This window comes from Phyllostomus discolor, chromosome 11 (assembly GCF_004126475.2).
Source record: "Phyllostomus discolor isolate MPI-MPIP mPhyDis1 chromosome 11, mPhyDis1.pri.v3, whole genome shotgun sequence".
Taxonomy (NCBI): domain Eukaryota; kingdom Metazoa; phylum Chordata; class Mammalia; order Chiroptera; family Phyllostomidae; genus Phyllostomus; species Phyllostomus discolor.
Genome location: NC_040913.2, coordinates 44,412,066 through 44,437,309, shown reverse-complemented (window position 1 = coordinate 44,437,309; position 25,244 = coordinate 44,412,066). Strand labels below are relative to the sequence as shown.

Below are 25,244 nucleotides of genomic sequence, written 5' to 3'. Positions count from 1 at the left end.
CTTCTCATGTTTTTGAATGGACATTTTGAATATCTTACAATCACCTGGCCTTCAATCCTACTTACCCTAAATATCCTTCAATTTCACAGCAATTGCTGACCATCCAGGAGGAGTTAAACAACAAAAAGTCAGAACTGGAACAAGCAAAGGAAGAGCAGTCACACACACAAGCATTACTTAAAGTTCTCCAGGAACAAGTAAGTGAAGGCAACAGCTCTGACTGGTGAACCCGTTCAGACCCAGGCGTACGTCTCTTTAGTGCCCGTGTGCATGACTCAGGTTAATCTGTGGTGCAATTAGCCTTCCCCCTGTGCAGGCCCACTCTGTGGACTTTCCCAGCACGTCTATTTGCACTATTAGGGACCTATTCAGACTACCCAAGCCTGCTAGTGATGTGTGAAAGTTTCTTCCTGAAGACAAAAGAATTTTGATGAAGTTGAAAATATTGACAGTGCAGATATATTTCCAAACAAGCAGCTAATTTCCTTTAAATTATAATAGTGAGGGAATGATTAGCATACCCCATGATACTCCTGCAGACATATGTGTAAGAAGGACTGATTCATAGCAACATTTAAAAAATACCTTCCCTGTGCTTCGGGGCACTTACCTAACCATGGCAAGCACCAAACCTTGTGTATGAAGTTTGTAAATGTGATCGTTTCATCCTGGCTTCCTTTGATAGTAAAGTGTGGCCTGACACTGATAGATAAGTGGATGTGAAGGCACTGTCTTCCAGCACGTATGATGGATGGCTCGGTCGCAGAGCGAAGTCTCAGCCCAGTATCTGCTTGCCTGCTCTGGGCCTGCGCTTGCTGCCCCCGATGAAATGAAGGGCACCTGGAGGGAAAAATCACATATAGCAACTCCAACCCTAACCAAATTTAAGTTGTTTTAAATTTTTAACTTACACTGGTTTATGAAAACATTATTTCATAATAAAAGTAACTGCAAAAGTGATGTTTTTAAAAATATGAAGGTGGGAGAGTATGACTCTAGTCAGCTCCTTGTCAAGTCATTTTACAAGTGGTTATTTTTTAATGGTTTGGGATCAAAAAAACATATTTTTAGTTACTTTCCCCTAAAAGTATAAGTGGTTTGTGAGGAAAAAGTAAAGATATTGGACACTTTATAAGCTTTAATAGCTTTGGATGAAGATGTTTTATAAAATTAATCATTATTTTTATGTCATGAATATATATGCAATAATTTAGACTGAGGCTGAATCTGATAGTTTTGAATAAGTTAGATTGAGCTGAAAACATTGTTGGCTGAATTCACATGACCTACTGTGTAGGAGACTGGAATTCACTGCTCTTTCCTCTTTTGCATTATTTGGTTCAAATTTGCTCCTGATTGAACAGACATAGGTCTGACCTTTGGTGTTTATACTCTGGTGCGTGTGCCTGTGCGTTCTCTCTCTAAATGGCTTAAATCCTTTGTTTTGATTTGAATCCAAACCCTAGTCATGAACATAGATTCTAAGTTCTGCAGAAAGTACTGATAGAGCATTGTTATGGTGTACACTTTTAAAGAGCAAAGAACAAACACAATCGTTGGTGAATCATCACACTTCACTGTCCATTACTTAAAAAAAAATAAATTGGGAATGTGAAAAAGACTCAGAATAACTAAAATCATTAAAAATCTTTGAAATACTACTAGAAAGGAAGCGTTTTTAAGTCTGCTGTACTATTTAAATGGGATGACTCTTTTCAAGCAAAGGCACTGAGAATACCTAAGTCTCCGTGGGCCCATAGCAGCCAAATGCGTCCAGGTGCTGTTAGCACTGCCAGGTTTTTCCCAACAGCCCTCTCTTGGAGCCGCTGTCACCCTTGCAGGTGCGAGTGTGCGATGGATGTGCTCCTTTCATCTTCTTGTAGCCACCCACCCACCCAGAGATATGCACTTAAAAACACACCTCTGTCTCCATGAGCATTATCTTACAAGACTTTCTTTGGGCTCATGTAGAGTAACTACATGGGTAAACACATTTTCAGTGCCTGCATAGCTAGGGCCTAAATAAATGACCTCACTTCTAGAGATTCTGATTATTTTGGTCTGGAGTCTTGCATTACACATGCACATATACACACAGGAAAAGTTACACCCTTCTCAAAAGACTTGGAATTTTGCTATTCAATGTGACTACCATTGATGGGAATCCTGGAAAGAAAGACTAGATTTTAAGGGCAGAGCCTTACCATCAGCAGGCCCCTCTGCCCCCCACCCCAGGGAAAGGAGGCTCATTCCCCCAGTTCTCCATTTGCTAAGATGCAGCTTCTGCAGGTCCCTCCCACCTCCCTTAGCCCCTGCCTTTCATCTCCTCTACAAACGTGGTAGCTTCCAACACCTAGAGCTTGTTCACAAACCTAGGTGTCACCAGACACAATGTTGGACCGCTCCTCCTGGAGGAGCAGAGCAGCAAAGGGAGAATGGGAAGCAGGCCAGTCCTTGAGAGCAGAGCAGAAGTTTAGTTCCAGCTTCAGCTGTAGGTCAAGGGGAACCTACAGGAGGAAGACGTGACCTGTGATCCTCTGGCAGCAGAGAGCAGGGTGAGACCATGCTGGTGGACAGGGAGAGATGAGAGCACATGGGTAGTGGACAAAGATAGGGCAGAGTTAAATGAGAAGGAAGGGGGAAGGAAGGAGGAGGAAGACATAATTTATTTAAAGGGGAGAAGAAGAAAAGGGGCATGTTTATGCTAATTAGAGTATAAAAGTGGGACACTTTAATAGCATAGTCCTGTACTTTTGCTAAAGTAACAAAACCTTCTGAGCTGACCTCACTCTGACTCACAGAAGCAGGAGTTATAGGACCTAAGGCAGGATGAGCAGAGAGGATTGATAAAGAGAAGAAGATAAGAAACACCTACAATAAGAAAACCTTGTGATAGGAAAATGTGGAGGGCTTTTCTTAAGTCCTTTTGTGCCCACTTATAATAGATTGTATTTGTATCACTGTGTGCTTTTCATATGTATCACACATTGCCTTTTCTCCCTTACCCTTGTTATGTGTAGAAATATCAACAATGTAGCCCTAAAGAACAGTGGGCAGAATTTTTTTTTTGTAAGTGGGATTGGAGTGCTATGGACAAGCCATAATCAGGTCCACTGGTCCATAAGCAGCCACCCCACACTCAATGTCTTCATGTCACCATTTTCTTTGGCAAAGCCCTTCTCTTAGCATGAGAATCCTATGGCTTCATGCTGAGAGTTTGAGGTTGCCTTAAGAAATATAATGAAGCTTTCATGAATGATCCATGGGTGTGGACAATGGTGTGGAGATTGCCTGAGGGGGGGGAGCTGGTTGAAGGTGAACAAAGGGAGAAAAAGTGGACAGCTGTAATAGTATAAACAATAAAATATAAATTAAAATGCAACTAATATTTAATATTAACAAGTATGTGTAAAAATAGCCAAAAAAATGTTCAAATGAAACACATTGATGATATACACGCATTTATTTTCTTTCAAACTTTAAGCATTTGCTTTCCACCATGAATTTGTTGTTTGAGACATTAAAAGGATACAGAGACGCTGCTTCGGAAGTATAATAATCCAGGAGGAAGTACTGGAAACACTTACCCTTTGCCTTTGCTCTCTGCCTCCACATTCTGCTTTGAGTCAAGCTAAATAAATTGCCAATTAAAGGTTTCCAGAAATCTCCTGACAGCTGATTACTCTCGATCCTTCTGAGAGTTGAGAGTAGTGTTTTCAAAGATTCACTGTTAAAAATCTCTTTTGAGAAATAGCTTTCCTACTAATGCCTCAGTGACCAAGGAGATGTCTTCCCAGTTCTTCCTTTATGAAAAGAAGCAAACTGTCTTCTTTGAGGCCTCAAGAAACAATGTCAGTCATTCAGCTATGTTTTCAAGAAGAACATGTAGAGTCGCACTGCGGCATATTAGAACAACGAAAAATAGTCCTCATCCACGAGTAGCAGTTAGTATAATTTCATTTGGCCGGTGGCAACTTGCAAGCTCTGCAGGGTTTAAGTTAATAGTAATACAACTTGGAAATGAAATCATTTTTTATTCTTAAGAACCAATTTTTTGTACATTTTATGCCTATGGAATTGCTCTCTAATCTTATTATTTAAAAAATAATGACCAAGACTCATTTATTTTTTGCCAGCCATCAAGTTTCATAAAATATTGGTCTCAAACTGGGTTCTATAAAGCTCATTAGAATTATGTGCTCCATTTGTTTTTTTTTCTCATTGGAAATTTTATAAAGTGCGACATCAGATGAAACAGAGTTAATAGGATGATATACACTTAACAGACGTGCCTGCTTATTCATTTTTTTTAATTTGCAGTTAAAAGGTACCAAGGAGTTGGTTGAGACCAATGGCCACAGCCATGAGGACACAAATGTAGGTACCAAAAACCTGGTGTTTGTTCTTGCTTGATGTTGGCTGAATGCTCATTGGAATGTGTCACTTTATTTGTAGCACAAAGGATGTGTACCTGTCAGTGGCTTATTAAGATTACTGTGTTTGGTTTAACAATAAAATATAGTAGATAGACAGGGCAATTGTTAGCTCAGATTACAGATTATCAATTTAGAATTACTGGAGCTAGTCTCTACCATACAAATTCTAATCTCAATGAATTGGTTTGAGCCCTTTATATTTCCAGAACTATAAACTAATGATGTGTTAGGAGGACAGATGGAATGAGACCCAACAGGGTAATAAGCTGGATATTTCATGTGTGTTTATTCAATTTGCCCATGTAATGCAGGTGGTAATGAAATTATTGCTATGTTGAAGAGGTATCAGAACAAACCCCTTCTCCCAGAAAGTGTACCTATCTTCTATTTCAGACCCAGAACAGTAGCATGATACATTTGTCTTCTTGATACAGGTAGAATGGTTTAAGAACCCAGTTAGCATTCTTGACTTCCTCTTTTACTGTTCCTTGAATTGCCCCAAATTATTCAAGTACCCTTTGCCTTGGAAGTTCTTTAGTCTCAGGTAGAATATTATATGCCATGTGGATTGTTGGCTTTCAATATGTTTTATGGTTTTGTTTTTGTCTTTTTATAAATATATTTGAACCTTCGCTGGTATAGCTTAGTGGGTTGAGTACCACCAGCCTGCAAACCAAAGGGGTCACCAGTTTATTTCCCAGCCAGGGCACATGCTTGGGTTGCAGGCCAGGTCCCCAGTAGGGGTTGTATGAGAGGCAACCACACATTGATGTTTCTCTCCCTCTCTCCCTCCCTTTCTCTCTGTCTAAAAATAAAAATAAAATCCTTAAAAATATACATATTTGATATCTGTATGTATCTGATTACCCTCATCACAGAAAATGCTTACTAAGCAATTCTTTTCATATAACACAGAGTCAGACATGGTAATAAATGTCTGATTAACTAGAGCTAGGGGAAGTTATACATTTCATGTTCACTCTTGTTTTAATTATATACAGCAGAGAGCTTGACATTCAGAGTACCAAAAGCTCTCTCTTATTAATTACTGTTCCTACCAAACAGATATTTAACATATGACACTTACTGAGAACCTACTGTGTACACGGAACTCTGCTAAGTACTAGGGAAGGGGTTGGTTTACAAAGAATTGTAAAGCTTGCTGTCATTCCTCAAAGAACTTTTAAACAAGTTGACAGGTTAAGGAACACATGGACAATATACGAAGTGCAGTAAGTATAGAGGAAGGTGAGGCCACTGTGATGTGATGTAGTTTGAAATTTGAACTTTGCTGCTTATTAGCTGTGTCAGCTTGACAAGTTACTTAACCCCCCAAACTTCCTTTTCCTCATTTGTAAAATGGATGACAGTGCCTACTTCAAAAACTATGATGTAATGAGCTGAAGAACGTGAAAACCTTAAAGTGTTATTATCGAGGTTTCTTTGTGCCAGATGATTAAGAATGGCTTCCTTGGATCTGTGGCATTTGGGTTTGACTTTGAAGAATAAATAAAATGGAGAGAAAGAAGACATTCATTCAGATCTCCCATAGGAGATGTTGTGACCTAAGTAGAGTCTGTCTTCCTCCAGTGTTTCATTCCCCCAATCTTGCCCTGCAACTCCTCTTCAGCATCCTAGCATCCAGGGACACACTGCTGATACATTCTCAGCCAGAACTTTCACATGTGCTCCCCTCAGAGTCAGGCTGTCCATGCCTCCCAAGGAAGCTGCAGTCGAATCCAGTAAGCCTGGAGAAGTAGCAGCATGCTTAAATTCTTGGTCTATAAAGTGTGGGTGATATTACCTGTCTTTCCTTCCTCAAGGCTTAGTGTGAGAAGCAAAGGAGATAATGGATGTGGAAGCTCTTGGGAATTGTGAGGTTCTACCTGAGTAAGAGGTTGTTGCTATTGTAAACTCATCTGCTGATTGAATCAAATTAGATAATATGTGTAAAGGGAGGCCTAACACAATATTTAGCCAGCTCTTAGGCTCTATTTTGAGGAGTGTTGAAAGTCATTTATTATTAATGGAGAAAAATAAAAGGAGATTATCTTTGGGGTCTTTGTCCTTTCTAGAGGAAAGTTTTTAGATTTTAAAAATACCCATCTAGAGTCCATGATGTGGGCTTTATTGAAAGATAAGGTTCAAGTCTGGTAGGAGGGAAGAATAGCACCTGAAACAAGGGTGGGTGAGACATTTGTGGAGAAGTAGAACCCAGCACCTCACCACTGCTGGCCGCCTCTCTCACTGTGCAAAGGGCGAGGCTAGATTCGACAACCACTGCCTGTTTTTTCAGGGGGTTCCCAGTAGGTGAATTATTTGTCCTCTTTCTTGTCTCTAATGTTGTCTCCTTTGGGCAGTTTCCCTAGCACCTCCACTAGAGTTATATGACAGAAAAGGAACAAAAATCACTTATTTTGTGGCCATGCATTGGGAATTCTGGCAAAATACTTTGTGAAAATATTTTTAAATGTTCAAAATAAAGTCTAGGTGTCCAACTGAAGTTTCTACCAGCCCTGTGGTGGTCAAAGGAGAATTTATTTTGCTCACTAAAAAGCCATATGACCATGCCAAGTTATTTACCGTTTTTGAACTTCACCTTCCTCATCCTTAATGTGTTAAGTGAAAGTGCGTACATAAACACTTGGCCCAGGGTGTGCTCTCAACAAGTACTGATGACGTCTTCCAGTATCAGTGTCAGGAGTATCTAATACAGAAGGCCATACTTTGACAGATGAATTTTCATGCAGATATGAGGTTTAAAGCCTCTAGTCCAGAGGTTGTTGATGGAGACATGTAGATTTTGTGTGTGTGTGTGTATGTAATTAGTCACACATGAGGGCAGGGATTTGCTATATTATCATTTATTAATAATTATACAGTAGATCGGGGCTGACATGGCTGGGTATTCCTGTGAGAGTGGATCATTGGTTTCAAAAACTATACTATTATAAAAGTAAAAAGAAAAATTTTGTATGCAACTAAAAATTACAGAAAAAATGGAGTTGAAGAAAAATAACTTAGTTTTTTATTGCTCAAATATAACCTTTATTAATATTTTAGTTCATTTCTGCCATGTGCATGAATATGACCAGAGGGAAAAACCCATAAATAAATGAATTTAAAAAAATATTATCACTCTCGTCAGTTTTTTACCTTTTTGATTTCTCATTATAAATATTTTTCTAGTCACCAAATGTTCTTCAAAGACATGATTCTTAATGGCTGTATAAAGTAGATATAAAATAATAGAACCACGTGCATATGTGTTAAGCATTTAACTTCCCATTTTTAACTATTATAAATAATGCTGCAATTAGCATGCCATAAATCTTGATATGAATCCCTTGTATTTGTTTCTGGGGGATTCTGTTTATTGATAGCTGTGTCATAAAGTCTGTCAGGGAGCTCCAGACTTACCGAACTGTCTGGCATTCAGAACGTCAGTGTGGCAGATGCTCACGTTCAGCATCCATTTGTCGTCCTGGGGGCATCCACCAGAAGATATGTTGAGTCTTGCACTTTACAAACAACCCTTTTGCCTTACTTTCAAGAGTTGTGAGGCTTACGGGATGCTAGGTTCACCTAGATTTGGTTGGTTACTATTGTTTTCTATTGTTTTTACCTTTTACTGAGCCACAGTAATATCTGACCAATACCTTGTCTGGTGTTCTTGAGGTCCCCAAACAGAGGCACCCTTATGAGACCTACCATTGTCCCCATATCACAAGATTTTCTGCGAGCCCATGCCCATAAGAAAAGTTTTCTGAAGACTAATTGAAAGCTATTAAAAATGGAGATCAGATGCAGAGTCCTTGCTCTCCAAGAGGACTGTACTTACCAGTTTTAAACAGGTTCTCTTTGTATTTGGAACTGGATATATTAATGACAGTGGGGCAATTCAACCTTTTAAGTGTACCCAAGTTTGAAACTAGCTTTCATCATAGTTCCTTTAGAGACTTCTGTTATTCCAGATCCAATGTTCTTTCCTAAAAAGCAAAGCTATGACATTTTTTTTCATCTCCATCTCTGAGCAGTCTCCCAATCTCTAGAAGTGCTGAATAACTAGCCTCGTCCCTGGTAATTATGCACAACAGGTATCAAAATCTTAAGAAAAGATAAGCTGTCCTCATCTAGCATCTTTTATGATGACCTTCCTCCCAGAGGCCCCTCCACCTATGATCCTTACATGTGTATGTTTGGTGAAAAAGTGGAGGGTAAGGGAAGGACACAAGAAAGGTAGCAACAAGTAAGAGGAATCAAATAAAGTGGCAGCTGAAGCCTGAGGTGTATGGAACAGTTTGGTCTGAGAGATTCCCATGAATTTTCTCTCCTCCATCCTTGTTTCTGCTTTCTGAAAGCTGCTACCCCACATCCTCTATCTGCGGGCTCACACGTTAGGGTTAGAGAAATTATTTGCAATGTGTAAGGAGGTTTAATCTGTGATGCTGAAGGTTACCACTGTCAAGTAAAATACCCTTTCTACCCCACAATGAAAACTCAAAAAACAAAAGACTTCAGTTTTTCATGTTGCCTCCATAAGAAAGTAAATCCTCAGAGTTGACTTTAAATCTGTCAAAGTAAAGATGTTAGCAGTATGCAGAAGAAATACTGTGTGAAGAACATTCTTCAGATTTAGTACACAACAGAAAAAAGCTACTGTGAACCACACATTTTAATGATGTGCATGTCAGAACCCTGCAAGCGCCAAGTGCTGTGCCTACTTTCAAATGTGGCTTTCACCCTTAGGCCATCAATTTTCAACCAGTGTGCTGCAAGAATTTTTAAAACATGTGATACCTGACTATTTAGAAGTCAGCAACCTCTTTTTCTTTAGACTGTCATATTAAAAAGTTATAATAGCCAACACAACAATAGCCATCCAGTGTGAATGAGTCAAAATTATTTTTTGTCAGGTCAGCAAAATATATATTTTTTGGTGTGTCACAGAGTTTTAGTAATTAGTTTATGTGTGCCATGAGATGAAAAAAGTTGAAAATCGCTGCCTTAGGCAGGTAAGCATGTGTGCTAAGAATACATCATGATGTATTAAGCAAGGCCAGAAAGAAAAGGAGAAACCCCACAGGGAAATAGGACCACACCCTCAAACAGCAAAAAACACTCAGGCTCTATCCTTTCCTCCCATTAACAACTTGCTGCCTCTCCCTGGGAGACCTGACATTGAACTAGAAGGGGAGTAGAGAAGACAGTAAGGACTACCTCATCACCAGGAGCCACACCTCTTGCCCCGCCTCCCACAGGCTCTGTTGGGGGCTCAGGAGCACCAGGTGCAGCCAGGATGAGCCAGAGGAGCCGGCGGTGTGAGGCTGCTGCTGTTAGAGTTCTTCCAGCCCTGCATGTCTTTCTTCTATCTTCTGCTGTCCCTGGCCTGTACTGCGTCCTTCAGTTTGGGTTCCCACAGCCTGCCATCCTTTCTTATTCAGTAACTCGACAAACATCCATTGAAGTATGAGGGTTCAGAACAAATCTAGGTGCCAGATGGCCTGGTCTCAATCCTGGCTTTGCCAGTAACTGTCTGGGCAACCTGAGCGATATGCTGAACCCCTGAACCACCCTTTTTCTCGCTTCTAAAATGAAGGTAATAATCACACCTACCCCACTGTGTTAATGTGAGCATTGTGTACAGTGCTGGTGTGATCAGTACATGTTAGGTATTATTAGTACTCCAGCCTTCTACATTCCGGGCGCTGTGTGAGGTTCTAGCAAGATGTGGTTGCTGCCTCGGTGAAGCTGACTCACTGTCCTTACCCAAACTTGTCCACTGTGTCATGCCATCAGGACTCACTGTTCTTATCTTCAGGTCACTATGACAGTGTGAATAGTGGGATTGAGGTAGTTTATTTGCATGTCTTCAAAAACTCTCCAGAGACAAGGCCTTTATTAGAAGGATGGATTCCACAGAGAGGAGAGTCTGGGGGGAGTAGGATGTAGTGTGTGGGTATACAAGTTACAAGACCCCTGAAAAACTCAATTGGAAAGTCAGAGGCCACTTTGTCTTCCTTCATGGAAGGATGGACCCATGTCTGTAGACATCTGAGGGTGTAGATGTCTGAAATCCATAAGGTAGACTTTTCATGGACTAATATTTCCTCTACCCTGTAGTATACCATCCTCTTTGCATATTAAATGAGGTCACTCCTAGTCTTTTCCTCAAGTCATAGCTCCTGTAAATTCTTGCTTTTTGCCTGCTTTCTTCCCTTCCTCCACGCCCACTCCACTCTCTGTACCCTTCTGCCCCAGCACCCCCAGCTGCCTTCTTCCAGCTAGTTTACCATGTTTTCTGCTGTGAAATCCATAATCTCATCTGAAAAGACCCACTCACATCCCAACACAGCACTCTCGGAAAGGACCAACGGCTGGTGAAGACCCTGTGAGCACACCCACTCCCCGGCAGGTGCAGAGCTGCAAGGAAGGGTGAGCAAGGGCACTGTCATCACAGACAGGCAGGAGCTGGCTTCCTGGTTAGAGCTTTGTTTCCAGTAAATACTTGAGCTGTTTCCTTACCTGCCAATTGACAATGTGTTTCCACAGCTGGGCCACAGTTTGTCCTTCGTGTCAGGACAGGAGTTGGTAGGACCTGCTTGGCCATTAGTGGATTTGGAGCATGTAACCAGATTAGTTAATGTTTAATAAAGATGACAGACTGGGTTCAGAGATGTGGAAATACCTTCTTTCCCCAGGATAAGTTAAAGAGAAACAGGAAAAGGAGGCAAAAATTTCAGCTCTCTGTGAGATGGTCTGACATGTACATGGATACCTGTGGCTAACGCTGAGATCTGAAACAAACTTACATTTTAAAGGTTATACTTCCCCCAAAAGTCTAGTGATAATACTACCTGATCTAGAAGCCAAACCAATACATACATATAAATGCTCTTATATGTATGTTTGCATAAAAGTGCCGTTTTCTTTTTGTGAAAAGTTTGGAAACTGCAGAAAAATATAAAGAAAAAAAACCATCTGCAGTCTCACCACTCAAAAATTAGTGTTTTCATTTCTTTGTATTTCCTTCATATTTGTTTATGTGTACATATATATATATTTTTACCAAATTTACAGCATATATGGGCAGTTTAACAGCCTATATATTTTTTGTAATAAGTCATGATCATTTCCCCATGTTAATAAATGTTTTCTTAATATGACTTCTAATAAGTGCCTAATAATTCATGCCACAGATTTGCTCTAGTTTATTTAATCATTCCCTGCCATAGGACTTTAAAATAATATTTGTCATTGATAGTAGGCAATGAATATTCTTTTACAATGTATTAGCTAATTCAGTCACGATTTAAGCACTTTTTAAATGGAGCTTTTCCACTTGATTGGGATTTAGAGATAGAGGGAGAGTCACTGACTCTTTTAAAAGATCCAGTTCAGCCCCTATGTGGTAAGTGATGAAATAAACAGCCAATGATAGTGTCTGGGTGTTACCACATAGAGAGGATTCTGAACTCTTCAATGGGTGTGGAAAATAATTCCCAAGAATATTTTCATTCTAAAAACAAAGGCAAATAGTGTGTACTTCATAAATCACTTAGAACGAGATACTGAGGCAACTCATTTAGGGTTTTGTGCTGTGAACTGTAGGTCGGCACTCCTGGTGCTCTACAGACTGTAGAGCCTGTTTTGTGTGTGGATCCCCACCCGAGGCACATGGACCCAGGCCCTCACCACCAAAATGGGGCTTGTCTACCCTCTAGGAGAATGCATGACATTCAAAAGAGTTATCAATTAAACGAACAAAATGAGTTCTAGCACTAAACTGAAAATTAAGGTTTTTTTTTTTTAAGATTTTATTTATTTATTTTTAGGGAGGGAAGGGGGGGAGAGAGAGAGAGAGAGAGAGAGAGAGAAACATTAATGTACGGTTGCTGGGGGTTATGGCCTGCAACCCAGGCATGTACCCTGGCTGGGAATCGAACCTGGGACACTTTGGTTGCCAGTCCGCGCTCAATCCACTGAGCTACGCCAGCCAGGGCACATGCCTGGGTGGCGTAAAACCAGCCAGGGCAGGTTTTATTTCTAACACGGCTGAAAAAATATGTGTAAGCTCCAAATGACCAACAAGAGAAGTGTCCATAAATATACAGACATGACTTGAGTGCAAGGAATAATTTTAAAGTCGAGTAAACCTGAAGAGCTCAGTCTCAGTGTCCCTGCCTCCAGTGAGATACAGCTTAGCACTGTCTGGTGTGTTGATCGAAAATGAACAGAGGGAAAGTTTATGAGCACTTATCAAAAAAGCCAGTAACCCAAAGGGTGGACAGGATTTTCTTCTAGTTTCTCTGGAAGACAGAAGGGGAGACTCAGGAGCCTCCTTTGCTCAAGGAACTTCAGTTCCTATTGACATGTCACTAGGATTAAAGATGAGAATACAGTAAGGAACAGAGGTTCACCCATAGCAGATCAACCTCTTCTTGTTAGTTCTGTAAGTGTACTCAGGAACCATAGGGCTTCCAAGATGGTTGTGGTTGTTGTTGTTGTTGTTGTTGTTTAGAATATTAAACATTCTGCAGTAACATTCTGTGGAATATTAAACTTCCACACTACTGGTTTCTGCTCACCACACATGAGCCCAGGACAGGAAGAGGTATAAACATACCAGCCAGGGCTGGCGCCAGCCTTGGTCCACCCACCATCAGTGATGCTGGCCTTCCTCAAGGATTCTCTGCTGGGTTCTCCCTGGTTCTCCTGGGACAGTCCTGAAATGCCATGAAAGGCAGTCACAGTCTGTTTACACACACTGCTCACCGCCAGAACACACAACTCACTGGGCTGTGGCATTTCTTTGAGGAAATGTGTAGAAAGATGACAAAGAAGAAAAGTAGGTGGAAAGATGAGAAGGAAGAAAAAATGGGGGTGAGAGGCAGGAAAGACAGCAGCAGGAAGATGCCCATCAGCCCTTCCAAATCCACGGAACAGGCAGAAGAGCAGTGCCTTCCCCATCCCGTACTTCCCAGCAAACTCCAGTAATGAAATCTGCCTTCACTAAAGGTGTGTTTGTGGTTGCCCCAATATATACACTTAGTGAAAACCTAAGCCAAAAATAAGGTTCTAAATTCAAATCCAAAAGTTCAGGTGTTAATCTTCAAATAAAATATTAGTAGGCTTCCTGGGGGAAACTGTATGTGTATATATATATATACACACACACACATGCGCACACACACACATATATAATATATACATATACATATGTATATATGCATGTGTATACATATATTCACACACACACATATATATATTTATATTTAAACACAGCACCCACAATAAAGTGAAGTGTGTGCTAATCATTCACCCTCAAAAGTCTTCCCAGCTCTGCTGGAAATGCCCCTCTCCATTTCTGCCCTTCCCTTCCCTCTCTAGGGCCTAACAGGTAGGAATCATCCCTAGTGGTGTGTCCACTGCCTCCTGCTGCAGCTGCACCTCCCTGCCTCCTGGCCTGCACACCATGCCCATAGGGACTCCCGGATCAAAGATTAGACAATAGCCCAGCTGCTCACCCTGGAGGCAGATACCTTGTTTGTTTGTAGTCACCTGTAACTGGGCATTGTAATTAAACCACCAAGAAGGTTGCACTCCTCACCCTTGTGCCTTTAAATCTAACTTAGGATATCACAAAACTTCAGAACTTCAGCGAACCACACCTCAGTGTAAATCCCATCTTAATTCACACAAAGGAAAGTTAAACTGTGAAGGAAAGTTGATCTGAAAAGGGAAAGGCTTTCATACATTCTGTTCTTTATAGAAATACTGTAGGGTATTCCTGAAGAAGCGGGTCTGTAGCCCTTAGCTGTACAGTGTCAGAGCCAGAGAGGCCACACTGTCTCTGGGCAGCAGCCTGCCTATAAACATGTGAAGAGTCACCAGGGACTTGGAAGTGGTCCCTTGCCAGGTATATGGTAGCCAGTCTCTGAAGGCTCTGCAGGTTCCCCTGAAAAGACTCACCAGTGCTGGAATGATTAATGGGTTTTTTTTTTTTCAGATTTCTGTTCACTTGATTATTTTTTCCAAGAAAATTTGATTTGCCTCTGACTTCCCAACCCTGACATTGGCATTGTGGAGGAGATTTGTAGCTCTGATGCTCAGCATCACCATTGTTTTTATTACGTCAGCTTCCCCATGAGATTACAGAGTGGCTTTCTCTGGGCAATTTCCAGACTGTTCAGTGTATGCTGATGAGCTACTTATGTTTATGAGGCTTTTAGAATCTAATTTTCACAGGCAGTTTCTTTCCCTGCCAACTTTAAGAATGATGGCTTAGAATGATGAGAAAGGTCTACAATTGCAGTCTGTGTAAGGTTCCCGCACTGTGTAGGTATAATTTCTGCTTCCTCACTACACGTAACACACACTTACACCCACAAACACGAGCACAGTATGTCCCATAGCTGTAAGCCTACATATTGTTCCTCATTATTTTATACAATATTAAAATTGCTCCTTTTGGTAAGAACAGAATAATTGTTGGCCTGATTATGTTGAATAAATGGTTTTTGTTAACAGGTCGAATTCAGCTAACTCCACCATTCGTTACAAATCTAACTAATTAGAATTTTTATTGATAATTTCACTTCCCATCTATCATGTCACCCTTTCTGCCTGCAATGCAAATTCCACATGTTTTTAAGCCCATCTCAATTCTTGTTTCTTGGTGACTTACCCTAAGATCAGACCAAAGCAATTAGCCATCTTCTCCATATTCCTACAGTATTTATCATTGTATACATTCTGAGCAACCAAGTTGTGATAGGTCTGTCTCCTCAACTCAGGTCTAAGTGCCTTAAGGGAGGTGATGTATATGTCTGCTTTATGGAACCTAATGCAGTGATGAGCCTATGTAGATGGGTACATTTGTAATACATTTAGAATACTTTTCAGCTGATAATTGGACTGACTTAGAATTTCCAGCAGCTTCAGCCAGCCCTACAAATCTCTTGGCCTGGTTAGGTAAGAGTTGCAAACACTTCCTTCTGTATATTATCTGCAAGTTATCTTGAAAATGAACACATTTCATTCCAGTTCACTTTAAGATGTGTATATAAACCTCATAGACTGTGAAAGTTAGAATGGAGGTGGTAGGGATCACCTCATCCAACTTTCTTACTTTATAAGTTTTAATTTGGTGTATATTTTCTGGTCTAATTATTGTGTGCCTATGTACATTTTCAAAGGCAATACTTCTCAAACTTTAGTAAGCAACAGAATCAAAGGCAAAACTTTTTAAAACACAGATTGCTGGGCTCCACCCTAGAGTTTAAGATTGGGTAGGTGCAGGCTAGGGCCTGAGAATTTACATTTCTAATAAGCTCCCAGGTGATGCCAGTGCTGCCCATCTATGGACCACTTTCAGCAACTGCTGCCTACTCTCCATCCCAGACTAGGTCAGGTGCTACTCTGGGCTCTTATAGCACCTGAGGCCAATCCTTGTCATAGCTTTTATCACACTGTATTTTAATATATTTTACATGCCTCTCTACCCTCTAGGTTCTTATTACTCATTCTTGTATTCTGTTGTCTAGAACAAAGCCTACCATATAGTAGGTGCTCAATAAATACTTGATGAATGGAGAGTATTGAATGGAGAATGGTGGAGGCTGATAAATTCCAATCAAATTATACTAAACTGAGGCATCATGAGACCTTAGTCTAAATGTGAACTTTGTCACTTTTCAACCCAAAGAGGAAAATATACAATTAGTAATTGCAAGGCTCTGGTTCATAAGAAATTGCATTCATTTGGAGAATACACAGAAAATAGGTGAACTGACAACTAGCCACTCCGAACTTCTTCATCCAAGTCCATGTTCTGGGCAGTGCAGTATGTTGGGGATGTTACAGAACAAACAAGGGGGGGCCTGGAACTATATACTGTTACCTGAAAGGAACCCCCCAGGTTCATTATGTCCGCTGCCAGAGGAAAGACATCTCTCAATGCCAGAGATTCATGAAAAGGAAAGGAAATGTTTATTTAATGCTATACAAACTTAAAGTAGTGACCTAATGTCTTTATTAAAAATCCTAAAGTCCCTTTTAAACACCCACAAACAGACACAGTCCTTCCTTCCCCCTTTGCCCAGTCCAGAGTACCATATCTTGGGAAAGGAAATATAAGTCCATGGCTCAGGCAGTCCTCTGGTTATTCCCAGTTAGTACTCTGTCTTGACTGGGAGACCTCCCTGGGTTCCTGGCACCCTCAGCTGTGTCGCCGGGATCTCTGCTAAAACCAGGTGGTGGTTCCCCCTTCTAAAGTTGTGGGGGTCCCCAATCTGGCAAAAGCACATGGTCCTCTCTCCCAGGGCCACAGAAGTCCCCACTCAGCCAAAACTGAGTGCTTCTCCCCACAAAGTTGTGGGGGCAGGGGATGGGGCTTGCCACTCTGCCAAAGCCAAGTGACGATTTTCTGCTAAAGCCGCATGGTGATTCTCTCTCACAGGGCTGCAGGAGTCCACACTCTGCTAAAGACACGTGGTTCTCTCCCTCAATGGCTGCTGCATCTGGGTTTAAATTCCCATGCCAGTCTTCCTCTGCAGCCTCATTTCCAACTCCTCCCACACTCGGCTTCACATGCCAGAACTCATATCCTTCCAGCTTTACTGGACTGCCATCATGAGTCTGGGCAGGTGTGGCCCCATGTCATGGAGCCAGTCATCTGCAAGCTCCCACGCAGGTGCTGTAACTTGGGGGACCTGCCCCCCAGTTACATCTTGGGGGGGAGGTCCCTTTCCATACCCCTGGCCTAGAGCATGGTCACAGCTATCCAACATATCTATGTAACCAGTCAAAGGTTATAGATATGTTAAATGACCACGTCAGAGAGTAGCTACAAGGCTGCCCTGCATGTTCTTGCTCTGTGTGTCCCTCCCCCAACTCACACCTGTGGAGGAAGGGGTGGAGACATCTTAAAATCTCCTGGACACCTTGAGTTCTGAACCCCATTTCAAATGCCCATTTGGAATCCCCCCTCTTGGCTGCACCCTGTAACAGGAGCACATCTGATCACAGCCCAGTCACTGTCCCCAAGGGGCACACTACCCATTGAGGAGATAGCATATGACTAAAGAGGATAATCCACAAAGGTTGGTCCTCTCAGTAAGGGAGAAGACTTGGTTTGGATTAGGGGCTTGCACAAAATTGAAAAGTTGTGATTCTCTGAGAGGTACCTCAGACGGAAGGCTGTTTAGACTAATAGTTAGAGAGTCTGACTGCCTGTGCTTTTGGAACCACTACTTTTTAGGTATGTTAGCTTCAGAAGTTATTTGTGCCTCAGTTTTTTTCATCTGTAAAATAGGGATAAGAGTACCAGAACCTGGCATCTACCAACCACTCAGTAAGGGCTAACTATTAATATTATCATCATTATCATTAGTCATACCGTTTTCTATTTAGAGGACCTCAAATTCTACATCAATCAGGTACCATGCATCAGCAATTCAGAACACTGAGTTTTTGGGATATTTATCATATATGGCATATGCAAGAAGGCAGTGAAGAAAAAGAATTGGATTTTTTCTGTGTTGGGAAGGGAGAGAATATTTAACATTTACTAAGATCTCATAGTATGCCCAGCAAACACTGTGAAATTTGATTTTATTTTAATAATAATTAAATGTCTCTCTTTCCCATTTATCCAATTGCATCCCATTTATTCTCATGACCTAATTTACCACTATAAAGGTCAAAAAGACTCTAAAATTTTAATGTTATCATTAGTAATGTAACCTCAGCAGGCGAAAATTATGATAGTGAGTGCTTTGTAGCAGAGAAAAATAAGAAATATCATACTGAGAAATGGCCTGGGAAAATAACATGCCAAGAGCACCATAATATAATTAATCTTTACCAGCAATAGAGTCAGTATCATACAAGATAAATCAAACCAACTAATTCTGGATGCACATAAATACATTTAAAAGTATTTCACTTTATTTTCTTCTGTTTGCTGCTCCATTTTTATTGGTAGAGGAGATTTTTCATGTCAGTACTTTTCCAGGTTATGAAGGGAATGGACTTGCATAGATGTGGCTATGTGGATCACATTTTCAATAGTGATGAGAAACACACAATATTTTTTAGATCAAGTGTATTTTTTATTTGGTAACATCTACAGTAGCATATAGGAAAACTAAAAATAAAACACTAAAACCTACACTTTAAATCATGAGTGGAGTTACTGGAATACAAAGGAGTTTTTTCTCATTTTTAGATCATTTTTATTTACTATGGCTGTCACGAAACTATGCCAAAAGAAAGTAATTTAATTGTCAGCTTGAGACCCCAGTTTAAATGTGATATGAACTGTGATATCCATAATTAAGTGATAATCCAGGCAACACTGATGCTCTTGGTATTTAATAGGAAATGTTACAAAATTGAAATTACTCTTTCTCATCAAAGTCTTTTTTCTCTAATTAAAGTATATGTGGGAATCATCCAAGTTTTCCAAATAGGAACTAAACAATAATATATACATATATGCATGTGTGTACATATATACAACACATGTATATACTGAGGTCTGTCCAGAAAAAGTCCAGCCATTGTTAATATAACAAGAACAGTTTATGTGATCTCAATTTAACCTGGCAGCCAAGCAGAGTGAACTGGAATGTGAATGTGTGAACAGTGACAACTTCACTGTACTAGTCAGTGGGAGTGATAGACTGTATTGAGTGAGCATGTATACTATGTGGCCATCGCATTCAAAATGACTGAGCAAACAGAGCAACAAATCTGCATCAAACTTTGTGTTAAGCTTGAACATTCCTCTGTGAAAACTATTTGGATGATACAGAAGGCTTTCAGAGACAATGCAGTGAATGCAGCACAAATAAAAGTGTAGTACAAACACTTCAAAGATGGTCGAGAATTCATTGAAAGTGATCCATGTTCTGGAAGGTCTGCAACAAACAGAACACCTGAGAATGTTGAACATGTATAGACTGCAGTCGACAAAGATTGGTGACTGACAGTGCAAGAACTAGAAGCTGATCTGGGGGTTGACACAGGGTTTTGGCATGAGACGTGTTAGGCAAAATTTGTTCCGTGGCTTCTGCTACCAGAGCAGGAGGAACATGGTGCTGCAGTTACTAATGACCTGATTCAAACCACAACCAATAAACCAGATTTCCTCAAGAAGGCCACAACTTTGAAGGGGACTGAGATGTCATCATCCTATGTACAATTTTTCTTGTATCTTTTGTCTTCAATAAATATCTCTATTTTTCATAGTGCATGGCTGGATACTTTATCGATAGGCCTTGGTATACGTCTATGATATTATTATATGTGTCTGTGTGGGAGGATGGTTACATATGAAATACAGGGTGGGGCAAAGTAAGTTTACAGTTTATCCTTGTATTATTTATTGTGTTATATTATTTTCCATATGAACAACTATAAACTGTATAAAAGGTAAATATTTAAATGTTAATAGTGCTTATATCTGGGTAATCAAATTTCAGTTAATTTTATTTTCTTTTTATGTTTTGTAAATTTTCCACATTGAACATGTATATATATAATGTTTCTAATGGGAAAACCAAGGAAGGTTGTTATTAAGAATTAAAGCGAACTAAAGAATTGTCTTAAATTTTGGAAAGGAAAGTAAAGAAAAAAGTTTATGAGCTTATATCATGGTCTCCAAAAAAGTTAATATTTAAATTAAAAACATATTGAAAGCATTAATAATAGATACAGATTCAAAATTAACTTTTTTACCTTAAGATAATAAAGAAATTATTTTACTTTAAAATGACACAACAACAAATGTATTTAGGGACCAAAAGGATGTAAAATATCCAAGCTGATTGCATTGGTTTTTCACTGCCCACTCTATGTATTCTTCATAGACCTAATAAATTGCCACAGGCCAAGGGTACTGACCAAACCTATGAGGCCAGTCAGTTTCACCTATGATGTTTATCTTCTACGAAGTAACAGATTCATTTGATATAATTCAACAAATATTACCGAAGGCCTAAAATGAGTTCTTTCAAAAAATACTGTTTGCAGATTTAGTATATAGGGACTATGCTAGGTACTGAGGACATTATTCCTGTGTGGAGAAATGATTGCAAGTAGAGCCATCACATAAAGTCCAGGCAGGGACACTTTTGGAAGTGACAGGAATGACAGGTGTACACTGGGACCATGCAGGATAGGGAGAGACAGAAGCTGGGCTACAGAGTGACTCCCAGCCCAGATTTTCTCCTGACTCAGGCCCCGTATTTCCAGCTGCCTTCCCAAGACCTCACATCCAATATTTCTAAAGTATTGGAGCCAGTACTTCTCATTCTTTATGATTTTTACTTCTGGTATCATTATTCTGCTAGTCATCAGACTTGACTTGTTTAAAATTTTTTAAAACTCACTTCCCTTTTCTTTGCTTCACTACCACATGCATAAGCCCCCTGCCTAAGCCTGTTCACCTGTTTGGTCAGTCCTGCACTTGGCCCACACTTGTTCTTGGCAGTGCTGCTTTGACCTCGGCTCTCCTCCACCAGCATCTTCCAAACCAGAACACGTGTGCTGCCTCTTCCTCATTCCCAGAACTCTGCCTTTGAAACCCTTCCCTGCTGCACAGCCCATGGTTACAAGTCACACTAGTACAAAGGAAATCTGTCACCACCTAACAGCAGCAGCCAGCCAGTCCCCTGTCCCTAGCAACACAGGTCCTCAGCCAGGCCCCTCCTGGCTTCCTGTCCTGCTCCCATTTGTAGTCATAACTGTGAGAGTCACTGCTCATTGGTCCTGCATGAAGCCCCTGCTGGCTCCTGAATGGCCAGGAATGTGGACATCCTTCAGGAAAGGGCTCAGTCCAAGTGCTCAATAGATACTTTCAATAGACTTGACAAAGATGTTGATAGGTGCCAGGAGTGCAATCAAGAGGGGCAGCCTAGCACAGTAGTTAAAACTCTGGAGCAAGAAAGCATTGGTTCAAGTCCCAAGTCTGCTTCTTAACTAGTTATGTGATCTTCAGCAAGTCATTATCCTCACTATGCCTCAATTTCCTCATCTTTAAAATGGGAAAGCAACAGTAATGACATCATAGGGCTGTAATAAGGATTAAATAAGTTCATATTTGTAAAGTTCTTACAATACTACCTGCACATACTAAGCATTATATAAGTGCTTATTAAATAAATACAACCAAGGATGATCAGAAATGCTGTATCCAGATTATCTATAGCACATAAACCACACCTGTCTTTCTTGAAAGGCTCCTTTTTAGGACCTATAACTAGTTCTCACCTATTTTAATCATAACAGTTGGAAGTCTTAGAAAACACAGTTCTTGGACTTATCTAAGAACATAATGAATGTACCCCGTGGCCAGCAATTGAACCCCAATGAGGTAGAACATCTTAGCATGTAAAATATGGTTGGTTTGTAGTAAATTGCTGAATCTTGGCTGAGGTCAGGAGTCCCATAGGCCTGCTTTCAAATTGTCTCTCTGAGGCTGAAGCTTGTTGGGCCTCTTTCCTCCCTCATGCAGACCCTGGACATCAAAGGTTTCTGGGGAAAGGGCACAGGTGGGTGGGGCCCACAGCTCTCTGCACTGGTGGTACCAAACTTCAGCAGCTGATACTAGCAGGGCCTTGGGACTTCTGACCCACAGAAAATTCCTGAGATCCTGTTTGCTCTTGGGGATTGAAAAATTCTTACTTTTCCTTGAACCATAAGAAATTTTGAAGCTTACTCAGTCACTCATAATCAACAGTCCTTTTTTCATCCGTTTGTTTTTTTATTGTTTCCCATCACCCCCCCTTCCCTTTCTAATTTTTATTGGCATTGAAATCCAAGATAAGTACATATCAAGTTAGCTGCCTGTATCAAGTTGATGGGCTCATTCTGAAGGGAAGCTCCAACTCAGGGAAGAGCACAGAGCAAGCATGGAATTTTGGAACAAAAAGACACTGTAGATCATATGTTTCTACAAACAGAAATAAGAAAACAAGGGTACACAGCAAGTCAGTAGCAATTAAAACTAGTGTGCTGTGTCCAAATCCATCATTTGTTTAATATTTCAGGCCATTTTTTGTGGGTCACTCCATTTATCACCCACTGGGCACCTGCTACATGCTTGTCACTGGCTAGTCACTGAGGAATAGCTTGAAGGTTATTGGAGACTGTTATATCACTTGACGGATTGCTTGTGGTACTTTGGAAAAAAAGAAAAAAAAACATTGAGTAAAGGATATTAAAATAGCTGACTGGTATCTTGAGTGTGGTCTTCAGGGACCCTGGTTTCATGGAGTGTAATATTTGAGTCGGGTCTAGAAGCAAACAACAAAACAAGGCCATGGAACAAGGAAAGCAGAGAAGGAATGAGAGCCTTGTGGTGTGGTGTTGGCAGAGTGGGAGGTGATATGGTCAGTCTTTAATTTACCATGCAGATCTGGACAACTGTCCCACTTACCTTGCATGCACTAGTAGCTGTGAGGCTGCCAGCCCTTGTAGGACCACAGGGAAAGTCACATTGTGGTGGTCTCTCTATTTAGCATGTATTTGTGGGGGAGTGTCACTAAGTATGTTATTCAATGAAATAGTCAGCTACTCTGTGCTTACATATAGCTCTTCAAAATGGCCTCTGTATGTCTTTAGCTTCTTATTTCTTTTTAAATTTTAAGTATAACAGCCCTGGCTGGTGCAGCCCAGTGGATTGCCAGCCTGAGAACCAAAGTGTCACCGGTTCTATTCCCAGACTAGGACACATGCCTGGGTTGCAGGCCAGGTCCCCAGTAGGGGCCACAAGATAGGCAAGCATGCACTGATATTTCTCTCCCTCTTTTTCTCCCTCCCTTCCCCTCTCTAAAACAAGTAAATAAAATCTTTAAAAAATAAAATAAATTTTAAGAATAGCAGTATAACAACATTGCCACAGAACATGTAGAAAATAGAAAAAAATATGCACTATTTGAGCACTACCACAGTTAGTTTATATATTTTTGCATACATATTTTATATGATTGAAGTCAGAGTTTTATACATAATTCTCACATGGATTCAGAACCCCAAGTATGTATTATGCGCATGTTCTATATCCAGTCAGTTCTGTGAATAATAAAAGTGAATAATAATGGTAATAATGATGCCACAATATATTCATAGATGTTTATAATTTTCAGAGGCAACATCTCACATATGACGTTTGGTCCCGAGAGAAACCCCAGAGACACTCAGGGCAACAGGCACAGGTCATTATCCCTGTCTTACACAAGAGGAAGTTAAGTGATGCCCTGCCTGCAGTTATGCAGCACATAAATAATGGTGACAGAATTAGAACACAGTTGCACTCAGCCATGCCTCCTCACCTTGTCAGGTAAATGACTGCCCTAAGGAGTTGCTGGTTTTGTTGAAGAAACAAACACCAGTGAAAGCCAAGTCTGTCTAAATGTGCTAAATAATCAACTGCCACATAAATGACATAGGAAATGTGTTGAAATAAGGAAAACTTGCAAGTAGCTTGGCACAAATGTCTCTGAAAATATGGGACTTGTATTGTGTGTAAATATGTAATAAGGGAGTGGTGAAGAAAAGGGAGGAGAGGGTATGCTCAAGGTCAGCCAGTTCTTAATGGAAGAGCCAAGGCTAAAGAATGCTCTCCTACCACCTCATGGCCATCTCTCATTGTCACTTTGAACTGGGCAGTGGTAAATTCAAGCAGACAAGCCCAATGATCAGGTGATGATAAGAAACAGGGTTAAAAAGTGCAATGATAGTCGAACCCATGGAAATGAAAGAACTCTGATAAAAAGGGAGAAGGAAAAAGTGGTGACTAAACTTGGGCAAGTACCAAAGTTAGAGTATAAGGAGAAGAAAATTACCTTCTTCTCCATGTATGCTGGGCCAGCAGAAGGAATGGAGAAGCCAGTGAGGACTAAACAAAAAATTAGGAGGAAAAAGACCAGGACATCTTATGTAACAGAAGCACATAAGGCAAATGGTTTAAAAGTCACTGATGTCAAAGAACTCATATGTCACATGGTAAGAGGGTTGAGAAAATACAGGAAGTCACTGAAACTCTTTCAAAGGACAGCTTCATGGTGTAAGTGTCAAGAAAGCTGAGATTTCAAATAGTGAGTCAGGGAACACAGACTCTCATATTCAAGGAGCTTTGCAGTAAAACAAAATAGCACCAAAGTTAAGGGGGCCACAGGAATAATGAAATGAGAGGAATAATGAAAGGATTTTATGAACTGGGGAAGCCATTATTCTTTATTCTTAGGTGCTTGGGTGGGTAGAGGGAGACAAAACAAAACAACAAAGTATAATTCTACCTCAGTAAATTATTGAAAAAGAACTTTTCTAAATAGATAAATTACTTTGATCATTTCTCAGTGATAAGGTAGTTGATAAGGAGTCTTAGAGGGGAAATTTCTGCCTTCAAGCTATTTAAGAAGTATTAAAAAAGAAGGCCATGATATCTAGTTTCTAGTTATTATTAAAGACCTTCTAAGTGTCACAGAAATTATGGTTAAAGGTAAGAGAGAAGATTATTAGACAATTCTGTCCATTCCCCTGCCAAGTGCAGAATTGTCACCTACTGTGCCTTTTCTAGGCTGGGGTGATTTTTACTCTATCAAGTGAATGGTATTCTTACCACTTCCCTTAAAATACTGTTTCATAATCCTATTGACCTCACTGTGGGGAAACTCTTCATGTCCATCCCAAAGTCCTCTCCCTCTGTATACTTTGCATGGTATTAACAATTTGTTTAGTAACTTCCCTTCCCTTCCAACCCTATCCACTGTTATCCATGTCCAATGTGCAACTCTAGGC

At 40.4% G+C, this 25,244-nt stretch overlaps 1 protein-coding gene across 1 annotated transcript in view; it reads left to right on the top strand.

Moving 5' to 3' along the window:
- The window catches only part of ENOX1 (ecto-NOX disulfide-thiol exchanger 1), a 282,243-nt gene that overhangs the window by 201,513 nt on the left and 55,486 nt on the right, over nt 1-25,244 (top strand). The window contains exons 11-12 of the mRNA XM_028526797.2: nt 90-197; nt 4,321-4,377. Coding sequence (XP_028382598.2) covers nt 90-197; nt 4,321-4,377 — 165 coding nt within the window. The remainder of the gene's footprint in view (nt 1-89; nt 198-4,320; nt 4,378-25,244) is intronic.